The sequence below is a fragment of the Oryctolagus cuniculus genome, chromosome 1 (assembly GCF_051225735.1).
Source record: "Oryctolagus cuniculus isolate XC-2025 breed Fujian yellow rabbit chromosome 1, ASM5122573v1, whole genome shotgun sequence".
In the NCBI taxonomy this organism is placed as follows: Eukaryota; Metazoa; Chordata; class Mammalia; order Lagomorpha; family Leporidae; genus Oryctolagus; species Oryctolagus cuniculus.
In genome coordinates, this window is record NC_142867.1 from 5,007,611 (window position 1) to 5,022,920 (window position 15,310).

The 15,310-nt window shown below is 42.0% G+C and overlaps 1 protein-coding gene across 1 annotated transcript in view; it reads right to left on the minus strand.

The window, feature by feature from the left end:
• Positions 1-15,310, minus strand: part of TOP6BL (TOP6B like initiator of meiotic double strand breaks) — a 95,020-nt gene that overhangs the window by 23,762 nt on the left and 55,948 nt on the right. Inside the window, exons 5-9 of the mRNA XM_089303922.1 lie at positions 14,883-14,966; positions 12,902-12,957; positions 12,457-12,528; positions 10,866-11,058; positions 608-758 (exon numbers count right to left, since the gene is read on the minus strand). Coding sequence (XP_089160048.1) covers positions 608-758; positions 10,866-11,058; positions 12,457-12,528; positions 12,902-12,957; positions 14,883-14,966 — 556 coding nt within the window. The remainder of the gene's footprint in view (positions 1-607; positions 759-10,865; positions 11,059-12,456; positions 12,529-12,901; positions 12,958-14,882; positions 14,967-15,310) is intronic.

Below are 15,310 nucleotides of genomic sequence, written 5' to 3' on the forward strand. Positions count from 1 at the left end.
TTCTAGTCCCGGTCGGGGCGCCGGATTCTGTCCTGGTTGCCCCTCTTCCAGGCCAGCTCTCTGCTGTGGCCCGGGAGTGCAGTGGAGGATGGCCCAAGTGCTTGGGCCCTGCACCCCATGGGAGACCAGGAGAAGCACCTGGCTCCTGCCTTCGGATCAGCGCGATGTACCGGCCGCAGCGTGCCGGCCATGGCAGCCATTGGAGGGTGAACCAACGGCAAAAGGAAGACCTTTCTCTCTGTCTCTCTCTCTCACTGTCCACTCTGCCTGTAAAAAAAAAAAAAGGTACAATTTTAGAAACCCTACAAACAAGACCCTAGAAGGACCCCAAAAAGGTGGCAGTAGACAGAGTGGGAAGAGAACCAGTATCAAGGAACAATGCTGACTCAGTTAGGTTCTGCTGGGGCTCTGCCTGTTTGATACCTGTTTGCCTCATTTCAGGTAGACCGGCAAACTCAGAAAACCCCACCCCACACCCCTGCCTAAGCCAATCACCGGGTCCTATATTTATATACACCTGCTATTTATATTTTCTGAAGATTCTCTAATATTCCTTAGATTTTTATTTTTCCATTCAATCTCCTTTCAGGGGGAGATACATGTATACCTTTGTCCAAATCGAGATCCAAATGGGGCACCATGCACAAGTGGTATTTTTTCCAGTCAATGAAATAAGAGGTGTCTTTGAAGATAGCAGTAGTTGGCTCCTTCCAACTTGACGACATCAGAGGCAGACCTAAAGGTCCATATAGGAATATGTATAGTTGCTAAAGAAAACGGCCACATTTTAGTTTCCTTATATTCATTTGTATATTATAAACATAACACTGATCTGATTCACAATCCCAGGAATAAATGAGTGCCACCATGTAATAACTTATTAAGCTTCTTCCATGAAGATAGGTGAGACACCAGAAGTGGATCCATTAGGGATCCCCGGAAATTTATTTTGGGTTTAATAAGAATGAGCTACAGGTACACTATTGAGATAGTTTTTTGGGGGGCATTCATCCTATTCATCTGATCATGGAATTAGCTAAACAATCTAAGTTTTGGGGATATAAAAATCAGTAACTAGATTTAATACCTACTGTCAAATTACCATATTTACATTATGAAAGACAGATGTCAAACGCAGTGAACTGTAATTCAATGTGACGCATGCTAGAAGTACATGCAAAGGAATATTTTCTAGGGTGTATCTGAGTATATTCAGACTGAGAAAGAAACTCCCTCCTGCCTTCTCCAGCTCGATTCTCCAAGCAAGACAAAGGCAGGCTGGCTCCTGAGACCTGGTTTCCCTCCCTGTCCTTCTGACCCAGGGTTTCTCAGCCTGAGCACTACTGACTCTGTGGGTCCAGTAATTCTTTGTCACGTGGGTGCTGTCCTGGGCATTGTGGGGCATTTAGTGGCACTGCTGGCCTCTACCCACTAGATGCCACTAGTGCCCCTCCTGACATCACTCCCACTAGGACAATCAAAAATGCCCACTCATCCTATTCAGAAACACTGCCTAAGACCAGGCTACAGAGAGCAGAACATGTACTCGGCTTGATCTCTCCTTGTATGAATCCTTTCTTACAGGCTAAATGCAAGACATTAAGTGTGAAGATTAAAATTCTTACCTGGCAGGTACTGGGACATTACGGAAAGTCACGACAGAGCAAAGGGAGGCTGTGCCCACAAATGAAGTCCCCCTTGTACATCTGGGAAGGCATTAACATACGAACTGAGGCTGACACATTCTGTTTAGTGCCAGGGAACCTTTTGTGCTGCACACATAGAATAGAGGGTCTAAGGAGCCAAAAAGCGTGACTGTCTTTAACTGAGTTATTTAAACCATTTACATTTAATATGGGTACAGCTATGGTTAGGTTTAAGTCTGTTATCTAATTTTCTCTTACATTTTTTCCACTTCTGTTTTTAGATTCTATTCTGGATTGAATTTTTTGTAGCTCCATTTTATCTCCTTTTTCAGCTCTTTAGTTATAATTCTTTGTCATGTTAACTTAGGGATTGCTTTATGCTTTAAAGCATAAAATTTGGGTGCCGGGTTCTAGTCCCAGTTGCTCCTCTTCCAGTCCAGCTCTGCTGTGGCCTGGGAAGACAGTGGAGGATGGCCCAAGTGCTTGGGCCCCTGCACCCGCATGGGAGACCAGGAAGAAGCACCTGGCTTCGGATTGGTGCAGTGCCGGCCGTAGCGGCCATTGGGGAGTGAACCAACGGAAGGAAGACCTTTCTCTTTGTCTCTCTATCTCTCACTGTCTATAACTCTATCTGTCAAGTAAATTTAAAAAATAAAATAAAGTATAAAATTTAACTTATCCCAGTCTACCTTGAAATGATTAACCACAATCTCATACAGTATAATAATCTGACAATGTCCTTCTACTTTCCTGTCCTGGCTGCTGCCCTATTCTTGTCTCACATTTTGTTCACACATATACTATAAACCTTAAACAGTTATTTCTGCTTTAAAATTACAAAATCCTCTGTGTCTATTCATAGTTATAATTTCCAGTATTTTTTTGGTATAAATCCAGAGCTTTATCTGGTATCATTTTCCTTCTACTTAAAACATTTCCTTAAACACTTCCTATAATACATATCACCTTTTGTATGTCTAAAAATTTTATTTTGCCTTCATTTCTGAAAAATATTTTCAGTTGGTACAGAATTTCAGGTTCAGTTTTCTTTTTTCAGTACTCTAAGACGTAACCTCACTTTCTTCTACCTAAAATGTTTCCAACAAGAAATCTGCTATAATTCTTATCTTTGTCTATCTGTAATCCATCTTTTTAGATCAAGCTGCTTTTAAGATTTTTAAAAAATCATTATTGACTTTAAGAAATCTGATAATGTAATTTTCTTCATTTTAAAAAAAATTTTTTTTCATTTATTTGAAAGGCAGAGCGATAGAGAAAAGTATACACACACATAGAAAGAAATCTTCCATCTACTGGTTCACTCCCCAAATCGTCACAATGGCCAGGGCTGGGCCAGGCCAAGGCTGGGAGTTAGGAATTCCATCCTGGTGTCCCATATGGGTGCAGGGGCCCGAGCATGTAGGCCATCTTACGCTGCCTTCCCAGGAACATTAGCAGGGAGCTGGTCTGGAAGTGGAGCAGCCAGGACTCAAACCAGTACTCTGATACAGGATGCTGGAGTTACAGGTGGCAGCCTACCGATTCTGGCCCCTTTTCCATGTTTCTTATGCTTAGGCTTTGCTGACCATGGATTGGTGGCTTTACAGTTTTCATCAGATCTGGAAACCTCGGGGCCATTATTTCTTCAAATATTTTATCTTTCTCCCTTCAGGACTCTACTTACACATTCCCGAGTAAGGCCATCTGAAGTTATCCCATAATTCACTGATGTTTCCTTCATTAAAAAAAAAAAAACTTTTAAAATATTTTTCTCTATATTTTATTTAAGATTTTATTTAAGATTTTATTTATTTATTTGAAAGGTAGAGTTACAGAGAAGCAGAGGCAGAGAGAGAGAGAGAGAGAGAGAGGTCTTCCATCCGCTGGTTCACTCCCCAGATGGCCTCAATGGCCGGAGCTGCACTGATCTGAAGCCAGGAGCCAGGAGCTTCTTCCGGGTCTCCCATGTGGGTGCTGGGGCCCAAGGACTTGGGCCATCTTCCGCTGCTTTCTCAGGCCATAGCAGAGAGCTGGATCGGAAGTGGAGCAGCTGGGACTTGAACCAGTGCCCATACGGGATGCCGGGACTGCAGGCAGCAGCTTTATACACTATGACACAGCGCTGGCCCCTTGTTTTTAATTTCTGTTACTGTATCTTCAAGTTCACTAATTCTTCTGCAATATGTAATTCTGCCATTAATCTCATGTGTATTTTCATACTAAAGATTCTTTTATTTCTAGAAGTTCAATGAGTCTGTTTTTACATGTGCCATGTCTAAAGCTCAACTGTTGCCCTCATGTCCTCAATATATGGCATATAAGTACACCTGTTTTAATGTCCTTATTTGCTATCACTTGTGCCATTTCTGGGTAGGTTTCCATGGTTGATTCTTTTCTTCATTATGGATCCTACTTTCCTACGTCTTTGCAAGCCAAGAATTTTTTACTAGATGCCAAGCATTGTGAAGTTTACCTCAGTGGGTGCAGAAAAAAATGCATTCTTTTCATGGGCTAATCCTCCGCCTAGCGGCGCCGGCACACCAGATTCTGTCCCGGTTGCCCCTCTTCCAGGCCAGCTCTCTGCTGTGGCCAGGGAGTGCAGTGGAGGATGGCCCAGGTGCTTGGGCCCTGCACCCCATGGGAGACCAGGAAAAGCACCTGGCTCCTGGCTCCTGCCATCGGATCAGCGCGGTGCGCCGGCCGCAGCGCGCCGGCCGCGGCAGCCATTGGAGGGTGAACCAACGGCAAAGGAAGACCTTTCTCTCTGTCTCTCTCTCTCACTGTCCACTCTGCCTGTCAAAAAAAAATATATATATATATATATTCTTGAAAGTTTTTTTCTGCTATCAGGTTAACTGGAAGGCTTCTGGGTCTGGTTTTCAAGCTTTGGTAAGTAGAACCAGAAGCAACTGTAGTCTGGGGCTAGTTGCCCCACTACTCAGTCAGGTAATTCTCCACCTGATGCCCGTGAGGCTTTTGGTTCATTCCCCCAAAGTGGCTGCAACGGCTGGAGTTAGGCTGAACCCAGGAGCCAGGAGCTTCTTCCAGGTCTCCCACATGGGTGCAGGGGCCCAAACATTTGGGCCATGTTCTGCTGCTTTCCCAGGCACATTATCAGGGAGGTGGATTAGAAGTGGAGCAATCAGGACTCGAACCAGCACCTATATGGGATGCTGGTGCTGCAAGGTGCAGCTTTACCTGCTATGCCACAGTGCCGGCCCCAAAATATATGTAATTTTAAAAGAAAGATTGTCGGGGGCCAGTGCTGTGGCACAGTGGGTTAAAGCCCCCGACTGCAGTGCCGGCATCCTATATGGGTGCTGTTTCGAGTCCTGTCTCCTCTACTTCTGATTCAATTCCCTGCTAAGATCCTGGGAAAGCAGTGGAAGATTGCCCAAGTACTTGGGCCCCTGCACCCACAAGGGAGACCAGGACAAAGCTCCTGGTTCCTGGCTTCAGCCTGGTCCAGCCCTGATCATTGCAGCCATTTGGGGAGTGAACCAGAGGATAGAAGATCTCTCTCTGTCTCTCTCTCCCTCTCTGTAACTTTGCCTTTCAAATATATAAAATAAATCTTAAAAAAAATTGTGGATTCATACTGTTATTTTCAATTCCACTTCAGGAATACTTTAAATATTTTATTATTTGAATTTACAGTTATATATTTGCTAACTGATGCTGGAAATTTTGGTTTCTAATAATGCTAACATAATCATCTATTCTACATAGCATACAACAATTTCAATACAAAATACCTACATTATTACTAACAATAAAGACCACAGAATGAATTTTTTTTTGACAGGCAGAGTGGACAGTGAGAGAGAGAGACAGAGAGGAAGGTCTTCCTTTTTCCGTTGGTTCACCCTCAATGGCCGCTGCAGCCAGCCCGCTGCGGCCGGCGCACCGCACTGATCTGAAGCCAGGAGCCAGGTACTTATCCTGGTCTCCCATGTGGGTGCAGGGCCCAAGGAACTGGGCCATCCTCCACTGCACTCCCAGGCCATAACAGAGAGCTGGACAGGAAGAGGAGCAACTGGGACAGAATCCGGTGCCCTGACCGGGACTAGAACCCGGGGTGTCAGCGCTGCAGGTGGAGGATTAGCCTAGTGAGCCGCAGCACTGGCCCACAGAATGAATTTTAAGAGTTCTTTGCATTCATTTCACCCTTGGAGCATATCCCTTAAAGAATATATGATCAAAACACTATATTTTAAAAGCAGCTGAATTCTTGCTATATGGATTATAATATTAACATAAAATATAGATATATTTATTGGCCTTTAGCTTGAGAAATATTTTTACCAGATATGAAATGATAGGTTGATGATTATTCTATTTCAGGGCATTAACACTATTTTTTTTTTGCCTTATTATTTATTTATTTATTTTTGACAGGCAGAGTGGACAGTGAGAGAGAGAGACAGAGAGAAAGGTCTTCCTTTGCCGTTGGTTCACCCTCCAATGGCCGCCGAGGCCGGTGCACCGCGCTGATCCGAAGGCAGGAGCCAGGTACTTATCCTGGTCTCCCATGGGGTGCAGGGCCCAAGCACTTGGGCCATCCTCCACTGCACTCCCTGGCCACAGCAGAGAGCTGGCCTGGAAGAGGGGCAACCGGGACAGAATCCGGCGCCCTGACCGGGACAAGAACACGGTGTGCCGGCGCCGCAAGGCGGAGGATTAGCCTAGTGAGCTGAGGCGCTGGCCGGCATTAACACTATTAATCTATCCCATTCTGTGGTTTGGGAAAGTCAGCTGTCATTTTGCTTTCTTTTGAAGATAATCTATCTTCCCTGACTTTAACATTTTCTCTTTGTTTTTGATCTTCTATAGGTGTAGATATCTTTTTATTTATCTTGCTTAATTTTTGAGTTCTTAACAATTTAAACATTTTAAATTTAACAATTTAAAAATTTTTCAAATTTTTAATTTGAAAGGCATAAACACAAAGAGATCTCCCATCTGCTGGTTTACTCCCCAAATGCCTACAACACCTAGGATTGGTCCAGGTGGAAGCCAGGAGCCTGGAACTTAACCCAGGTCTCCCACGTGGGTGGCAGAGACCCAAATACTTGGGACATCACCTGCTGCCTCCCATGGTGCACAACAGCAGGAAGCTGGATCAGAAGTGAAGGTGGGACTTGAACCCAGGCACTTCCGTGTGGTATGCAGGCGTCTTTAACCACTGCACCAAATGCCTGTCCCCTTACCTATGTTCTCATTGTTTTAGATATTAACTCATCAAATATTGTTTCTAATTTATTTTCTCTCTCTTCTCCTTTGGGACATGAATTAAATATACATTAGACATTCTCACTGTTTCCTCTCGGTATTAACCTCTCTCTTCTATGGTTTCCATCCTTTGGTTTCTCTTGGCTTTATTTTGCTAAATTTTTGCTTTCCTTTAGTTTGCAAATTCACTTAGGTTGTATATAATTTGCTGTTAAACCTGTGTATTGAATTTCAACATTAGTTACTCTATTTTTGACCACAAAATTTCATTTTGGTTTTGTTTGCTTCTACAAGGCATCTGGGAGATCAGCAATCTAGAATCATCCTAAACCAATTTCACAATCACAGACTTTCTGGCCTATTTTACCAAAAATCATATTTGGTCCTTGTGAAGGATGGTTTATTTCAGGTATACTTTATTCTTTAAAATGCAGTTTTTTAATAATCCACGCTCAGCACCCCTTGGGCTCTTTGGCCTTGTACTGCCTTGATTCAGAAGTTCACCTTCCAGACCGCCATTAGGGCCTAGCAGATTAAGTCATCATCCTAATGGGCAAATCCTGGCTATTGCACTTTTGATCCAGCTCTCTGCTGTGGCCTGGGAAAGCAGTCGAAGATGGCCCAAGTGGTTGGGCCCCTGTCATCCACATGGGAGACCGGGTTGGAGTTCCTGGCTCCTGGGTTTGGCCTAGCCCAGCCTTGGCCAAACCCTGCCCAATATGGCCATTTTGAGAGTGAACCAGTGGATTGAAGAGAAATTCATTCTCATTCTCATTTTCTCTCTCTCTCTCTCTCTCTCTTTCCTCTCTCTGTAAATCTGCCTTTCAAATAAATAAATCTTAAAAAAAAAAGAAGAAATGCAAATGCACCTTCACCTCTCAATTGTTTGCTCTAATTGAAAAATAATCTCCAAGGCCAGGTTCCGCTATCTGTAACTGGCCCAGAAATTCTTCCCCTCACTAGATCTTTGGTGCTTTTATGATGTTTTACTATTTCATGCAGCCTTTTCTTCATGGAAGGGTTGGTCTAGATTACTTCATTAGTCACTCAGAAACAAATCCCACCAGAGTTTTCATAGCTAGCTCCCCTTCATTAAGATATCACCTCCTCAGAGTCATCACTGATCCTGTTTAAAATAACATCTCCATCTCCCTCTCTTCATCTGCCTTATCTCTCTTCAAGGCACTTACCCTACCCTAATATCTATTTGTTAAATTTTCCCACTAAAAGGCAAACTATTGAAAGGACAGAAATTGTATCTGTTTCATTCCTTTGAGAGATGGGAATGAGGAGGAAGAAACTTACTATGTAGCCTATGCCCTTCTGAACTCTCCAAGTATTAAGAAAAATCATGTTTTAAGCCATTAAATGTGCATGCATTGTCTTACCACTATCCTGCTCCTTCTTCTTTCCTAAAACAGACCTCTGTCAATATCTGTGGTGCCAACCCTCCTCTATGCTTGCTCCCTGTAGTCTTCAGCTTCATTTTTTTTTTTATCTTTTATTTAATGAATATAAATTTCCAAAGTACGTCTCATGGGTTACAATGGCTTTCCCCCCCATACCGTCCCTCCCACCCACCACCCTCCCCTTTCCCACTCCCTCTCCCCTTCCATTCACATCAAGATTCATTTTCGATTATCTTAGTATACAGAAGATCAGCTTAGTATACCTTAAGTAAGGATTTCAACAGTTTGTTCCCACACAGAAACATAAAGTGAAAAATAATAGATGATTTTTTTTTTAAATGATGATGAAATCAGATCAGACCTATTGTCATGTTTAATCCCAGTGAGAGTCAAGTTGGGAATTGATAGTTTCTTTTCTTTTTTTTTTTTTTTTTAACAGAAGATCAGTTTAGTGTACATTAAGTAAAGATTTCAACAGTTTGCACCCCCATAGAAACACAAAGTGAAATATACTGTTTGAGTACTCGTTATAGCATTAAGCCTCAGTGTACAGCACATTAAGGACAGAGATCCTACATGAGGAGTAAGTGCACAGTGACTCCTGTTGTTGACTTTACAAATTGACACTCCTGTTTATGGCATCAGTAATCTCCCTATGCACCAGTCATGAGTTTCCAAGGCTATGGAAGCCCCTTGAGTTCTCCGACTCTTATCTTGTTTAGACAAGGTCATAGTCAAAGTGGAGGTTCTCTCCTCCCTTCAGAGAAAGGCACCTCCCTCTTTGAAGACCTGTTCTTTCCACTGGGATCTCACTCACAGAGATCTTTTTGCCAGAGTGTCTTGGCTTTCCATGCCTGAAATACTCTCATGGGCTTTTCAGCCAGATCCGAGTGCCTTTAGGGCTGATTCTGAGGCCAGAGTGCTATTTAGGACATCTGCCATTCTATGAGTCTGTTCAGCTTCATTTATTCCTACCACTTCAATAGAGAGCAGTAATGACTACTACTGACTGGTCACTTATGTGTCAGGACGTATACTAGCAGCTGCATGTGGAATATTACAGTTATGTTTTAAAAAACAAATCCCAAAAGAACAACAGAAAACTTTTGCAAGGGAAGATAAACCAATCTATGAGGCAGTTACTATTATCTCCATTTTAAAGCTGAGGAAGTAACAGTGTAGGCTGGTTAAGTAAGCTGCCTATAATCATACAGCTAAGTAATGGTGAGTCTGGGATTTGCATTCCTACTACAATTACCTGTGGAGAAAGCACACTATAAATCTGTATCGTTAAATCTGACCACTTCCAAATTGCACACTAACATTTCTATATGGCTGCTTGCCCTCTTCAAAGCATGTCCTGCAGGCGCCATGCACTTAGCATGTCTAAAACCAATCTCACTTGCTTTACACATCTCCCCAGATCTGCTACTGATACTTTACATTTTGCTGACAGTTTCATTATTCTATCAGTCATCCATGGAAATCTTTTTAAACCAGTTTTATTGAGATATAATTCAAAGACTATGCAATTCACCCACTTTAAATGTATAATTAAATGGGCTTTAGGGGCCAGCACTGTGATGTAGTGGGTAAAGCCACTGCCTGCAGTGCCAACATCCCATATGGGCGCCAGTTCAAGTCTCAGCAGCTCCACTTCAAATCCAGCTCTGATACTGCCTGGGAAAGCAGTAGAAGACGGCCCAACTCCTTGGCCCCTGCACCCACGTAAAAGACCAGGAAGAAGCTCCTGGCTTCGAACTGGTCTAGCTCCAGCCATTGCAGCCATTTGGGGAGTGAACTAGCAGATTGGAAGACCTCTCTCTCTCTCTCTCTCTCTCTCTCTCTCTGCCTCTGCTTCTCTGTAACTCTTTCAAATAAATAAATGATTTTTTTAAAAAAAATGGGCTTAGTTTATTCAACGAGCTTTGAAACCATCACCACTATCAATTTTAGAGCATTTCCCATGTTCCTAAAAGAAGACCCCTTTCCTCATCAATCAATTTCTCTATAGGTCTATTCTGGACATAGAAATTCTGCCATCAGACTTGGCCATTCCTTGCCCCTAATCTCTCCCTACTCCAGTAATGATTTCGTTACCTCAGTTGGTTGATTTCTTCCAGTGACAAGCCCCACATCGCCTCCTAGCCCAGTCACTGACTGACTTACTCAGGAATCACTGGCCTCCTGGTCTCCCCTTTGTGGTGCTGCCAGACTCCTTCCAGCGTGCAGGGGTTTCCCACTATACAGAGAGTAAGTTCACACTTCTTAGTGTGACACTCAAGACAAGCCAAGTTCCACTCCAAACCACATTCCCAGGCTTTCTCCTCTCCTGAACCATCCATTCCACTCTTAGTCATGCTGGATTATATGAAAAATGCATGATACATAGGTCATATTTCATAGCTTTTGGTTTGCTGAAAAAATTTTCAAGTTTGGCTTTCGTATTTGATTTTATGTTTTACACAAATTACATGTTTCAAGACACTGAACACATATACTAAAAATGTCTTTCAAATTGGGATACAAAAGTAATTTTCAAAGACAACTAGGTTGGAGTTTATCATCAAAAGGATATGGAAGCTGAAGAAATTCTGCTGAGCTGGTTGGAAAAGACTTTTTGGCTGGGACACAGAGCAGCAGCTGGGGTCAGCGTCAGTTCTCCCAGCAAGTCCATGCCAGCCACGTCATCAGGGATTACAAGTGTTACAGGATGCCCGAGCACAGGGTGGATCCTGTCGCAGTGCGCTTCAGTCGTACCAAAGTTTGATCTGCTGTCAGAAAACAAATTTAACTTTTCTCCCCTTCCTTAAGAAATTATTAAAATATTATTCCAAAAAGCTTTTTGCAACCTTTAATATATGCATAACCACGTAACCCACATACTAGTTTTGTTGAGGTAAGTAACTGTCCCACTCAGGGAACCACAGCAATGGAAAGAGGAGGAAAGTGGGCATTTCAGTGACGGTGTCGTGGCTCCTGCTTTTGCTGTCAGTAACAGCAGTTTCTTATTCTAGAGGTGTATTTCCTCCACTAAACCACTCTGTGGTTGGGAGCAGATCACTCTGGGGGACGGGGGGAGGGCGGGAATCACGTGGCCTGAAACTGGTGCCGCGACACCTGACGTCCCTCTCATACATTCTACACTATGACAGAAGCTGAAATTACGGCTTATAGGAGCAAATGAGACAAACTAGGCCACTTTTCTCCCTAAGAAAGACTCTAGTGAAGTTTCTGCTTACTCTCCAATGGCTCTTTTCTAAACAGAGGAGAAATCTAGTGGACCTCTTCCTCTCACTAATCACGCCATCCAGGGAAACATCTATAAATATCGGCTCAGAGGTCCAAACTCTTGTTAGTAAAACTATCACAATGAGCTGTCTACCTGTAAGGACTGTATGATAACAGAGGGATACTAAAGAAAGATATGGGGTGAGGGGCTTGTTACCTGTACCCTAAAGGACAAAAGATATTCTCATCTGAGGGATAATTCTGGGACAGTTTCAGGAAGTAGACTAAAAAACCATGGGTAGCCTGTTTAAGCCTTGAGATTCTGACTACTGGTGTTGACGGAGGGCATATTCATGAAGGCAGAAACCATTAAATAAAATACAGTAATTCGGCTTAAGCATACAACAGGTCTTTTCTTGATAAAGTTTATGTTCATTTTGGAGTCTGTGGTAGTTGGATGGCACAGGAAGGCAAGGCAGAAGTTCTATATTATATTCTACCCCCTCCATGTACTCTATTTTTAGTGTTTGAAGAAGGCTGCAGTGGGGGAAAAGATGACTTCCAAACCTGTGCAAAATGCCAACGTATACAAAGTAATATACAGTAATTTTTTTGGATTCATAGTATCTCTTTATCCAAGAGTTCAAGTAATTGTAATTTTAAATTCAGTCTTCTCCTCTCATGCCTAAATGAAACTGGAATTAGCAGGGAGAAGGAACACATCCTCAGGTCAATTAGAACATATTCAAGGCACTAAGAATAATAACAGTTTTCAATACAGATAACTTTATAAAGCTTTACTTCCACATTCCCTATAGAGAAGATGACACTGGACACTTTGCAATGACAAGTGAGACCACTTCCAATTTCCACCTCCGTTCATTTTCATGCTAGGAAAGTACAACACAGAGAGGGGCAACAATGTTTTGCTCCTTCACCTCATATAACGCCGACAGTTTACGACAAGAGCAATTCCATTTGACAGGTTCAAAGTGGGTTCCTTCTCTACCCTGCAAAGCAAAGAAAAGCTAAGCTATCTCTCGAGATTCTAAAACCAATTTCTGAGTGATACAAATTTTGGTTTGTGAAAACTACCACCCCAGAAATGACTGTAATTCAGTACCTAATTAACCAAGAGGAAAATGACAAATTTTAGGTTTATTTCTCTCTAGTGAGATAGAAAAACATGATAGGTTTTAGATAAATCTACTTACTCACCAAAAGCCAATATGGAATAAGAAAATATGAGGGTCTCAGAAAATTAATTTCAAGGTGACTTTGGGTAAAGAAAGAAAACTGTGAATCTACCGGAAATGGAAGTAAAATGGCTGAGAAAGTCTGCAGAGCCACGGCACCATTGGAAGCCATGGGCTCAGGACTTACCCGAAGACATCTCTTGACAGGACTCCATTTACCTCTACACTGAAATTAAATCTTATCTGCAAAACAATACATGAGGTGTGAGATTGAATAGGAGCCAAGACAATGTCCACACCATCTCTAAAGGAAAAGTATATTCTTTTTTTTTTCTTCTTTTTTTTTTTTTTTAATTTACTTGACAGAGTTACAGACAGTGAGAGAGAGAGACAGAGAGAAAGGTCCTCCCTCCGCTGGTTCACTCCTCAAACGGCCGCCATGGCCAGTGCTGCGCCGATCCAAAGCCAGGAACCAGGAGCCTCCTCCCAGTCTCCCATGCGGGTGCAGGGGCCCAAGCACCCGGGCCATCCTCCACTGCCCTCCTGGGCCACAGCAGAGAGCTGGACTGGAAGAGGAGTGATCGGGACCAGAACCCGGCGCCCATATGGCGCCGCAAGGCGGATGATTAACCAAGTGAGCCACAGCGCCGGCCCAAGTACATTCTTTTTTAAAAGTGTAAACATCATTTTAAACTGAGAAATCCTAATTGTAGACATTAACAGAGTACAAAATGATACTTTGGTATATGGTATACAATGTGGTATGATTAAATCAAACTAATTAATATGCTCATTATCTAACTTATTTTTTGTGGTGAGACTTTTGACTTTTACTCTCACCCATTTTGAAATACACATTTTTATTGACTACAGTCACCCTGTCCTGCAGATCTCAAAACCTATTCCTTCTCCCTAACTGGAACTTTGCACTGTTTGCCCAACAACTGCTCATATCTCCTTCTCCCCTAACCAGCCTCTGGTAACCACCTTTCTGTTCTCCACTCCTCTGAATTTGACTTTCAGAAATTCCATATATCAGTGAGATTATGTGGTATTTGTCTTTCTGTGCACGTCTTGTCTGAAGGAAGAAGGTAGATATGGTACATATTCACAGTGGAATACTACTCAGCTTTTTAAAAGGAGGAAATTCTGTTATTCAGGACAAAACAGATGAACCTGGAGGAAAAGGGTCTTCTTTACCAACTTTTTTCAATTTATCTTTCCTTCTACACACTTAATACTTGCCTGTGTTCAAATTCTGAATTTTAAATATATTGAATCCTACAACTCAGGGAATACTTGTCATTCTCCCAACATATTCCCTTGTCTTTTTAAAAGAAACTATCAATTTTTTATTTTTACTACTTTCATACATGGAATGTTCCACGCTTTTTTCCTCACTTTCTCTTCCCCTTCCCCAATGTGATTTGTATGTCCTCTCTCCAATTTATGTCACTGTTCTAACTATTCCCTACCTTTAATCTGCATTTTTCTTCCTAAGTAGCATACAAGAGTCTCTAGACCCGACTGCCTGATTCAAATCCTGACTCTGCTTGTTACTTAAGTTCGGTACCTTGGTTTTCTCAGCTATAAAATGAGGGTGATGATGATGGTGATGAGACCTATTTTTCAAGGAGTTAAATGAGTAAGTACATAGAGGGCATCTGAAACACTGACAATAATACTTACATATAGACAATGATAACACAGACAGCAAGAACTTAAACCTGCTAAAGACAGCACAAGAAAGGGAGGAGCTAGGTGAGCACTTAACTGTGTTCATCTTTAGAAACCCATCTATTCCAAATGAAAATTTTATTTCTCCAATGTTTATATTTTAGCAAAATTTCATTATTTGCTCTTACAGTGACTTTATAAAAGAGGGAGATAATCAACCAGGTTTATTATCTTAGTTTAACAGAAAAATTAAACACAAAAGCAAAAGAGGCATCTAAAATGACACATTAAAAGCAATAAATGAAAATAGGATCTCCTGTCTCCAGAGGACCTCAGCTGTCACACGACCAACACAAGTTGCCTTAAGAAACCAAATGATTTCAATATTAAAAGTTAATCAATCCTATCCTTCTATCTCCTTCAGAATAGAGGTCTCTTGAAAACATATGACTTAACCAAGAGAAACATTTTTGTACAAAAGAACAGCTTACCTTAGGATGCACCACAATGACTTTGCGTATAAAATGTTTTATAATTAGACAATCTCTTATCAGTGTTCTGGGCTCTTCATCAACCTGTAACAACACAACAAAGACCCCCACCACACAAACACAAACCCAAGAACACAGATCAATCAGCTTGCGGTGTTTCTTCTAGAAGCAAACATCAGACATCTTCAGGGAAACCTCTCTGGGAGTAGGAGTTGTACACAAGAGGGAATCTAAATAGCCATCAGTTCTTGGGTGACATTACCTATTTCATGGAGCATCAGGAGAAAAATGAACACAAATCAGATTAAAAACCATATTTTGGGACATATTTAAAAGTAATTCAGGGACACATTCTATTTTATGGAATAAGGTGTTATGGGACTCTAGGAATGGAGCTCATGCCAATTAATATCATTAAACTAAAAATT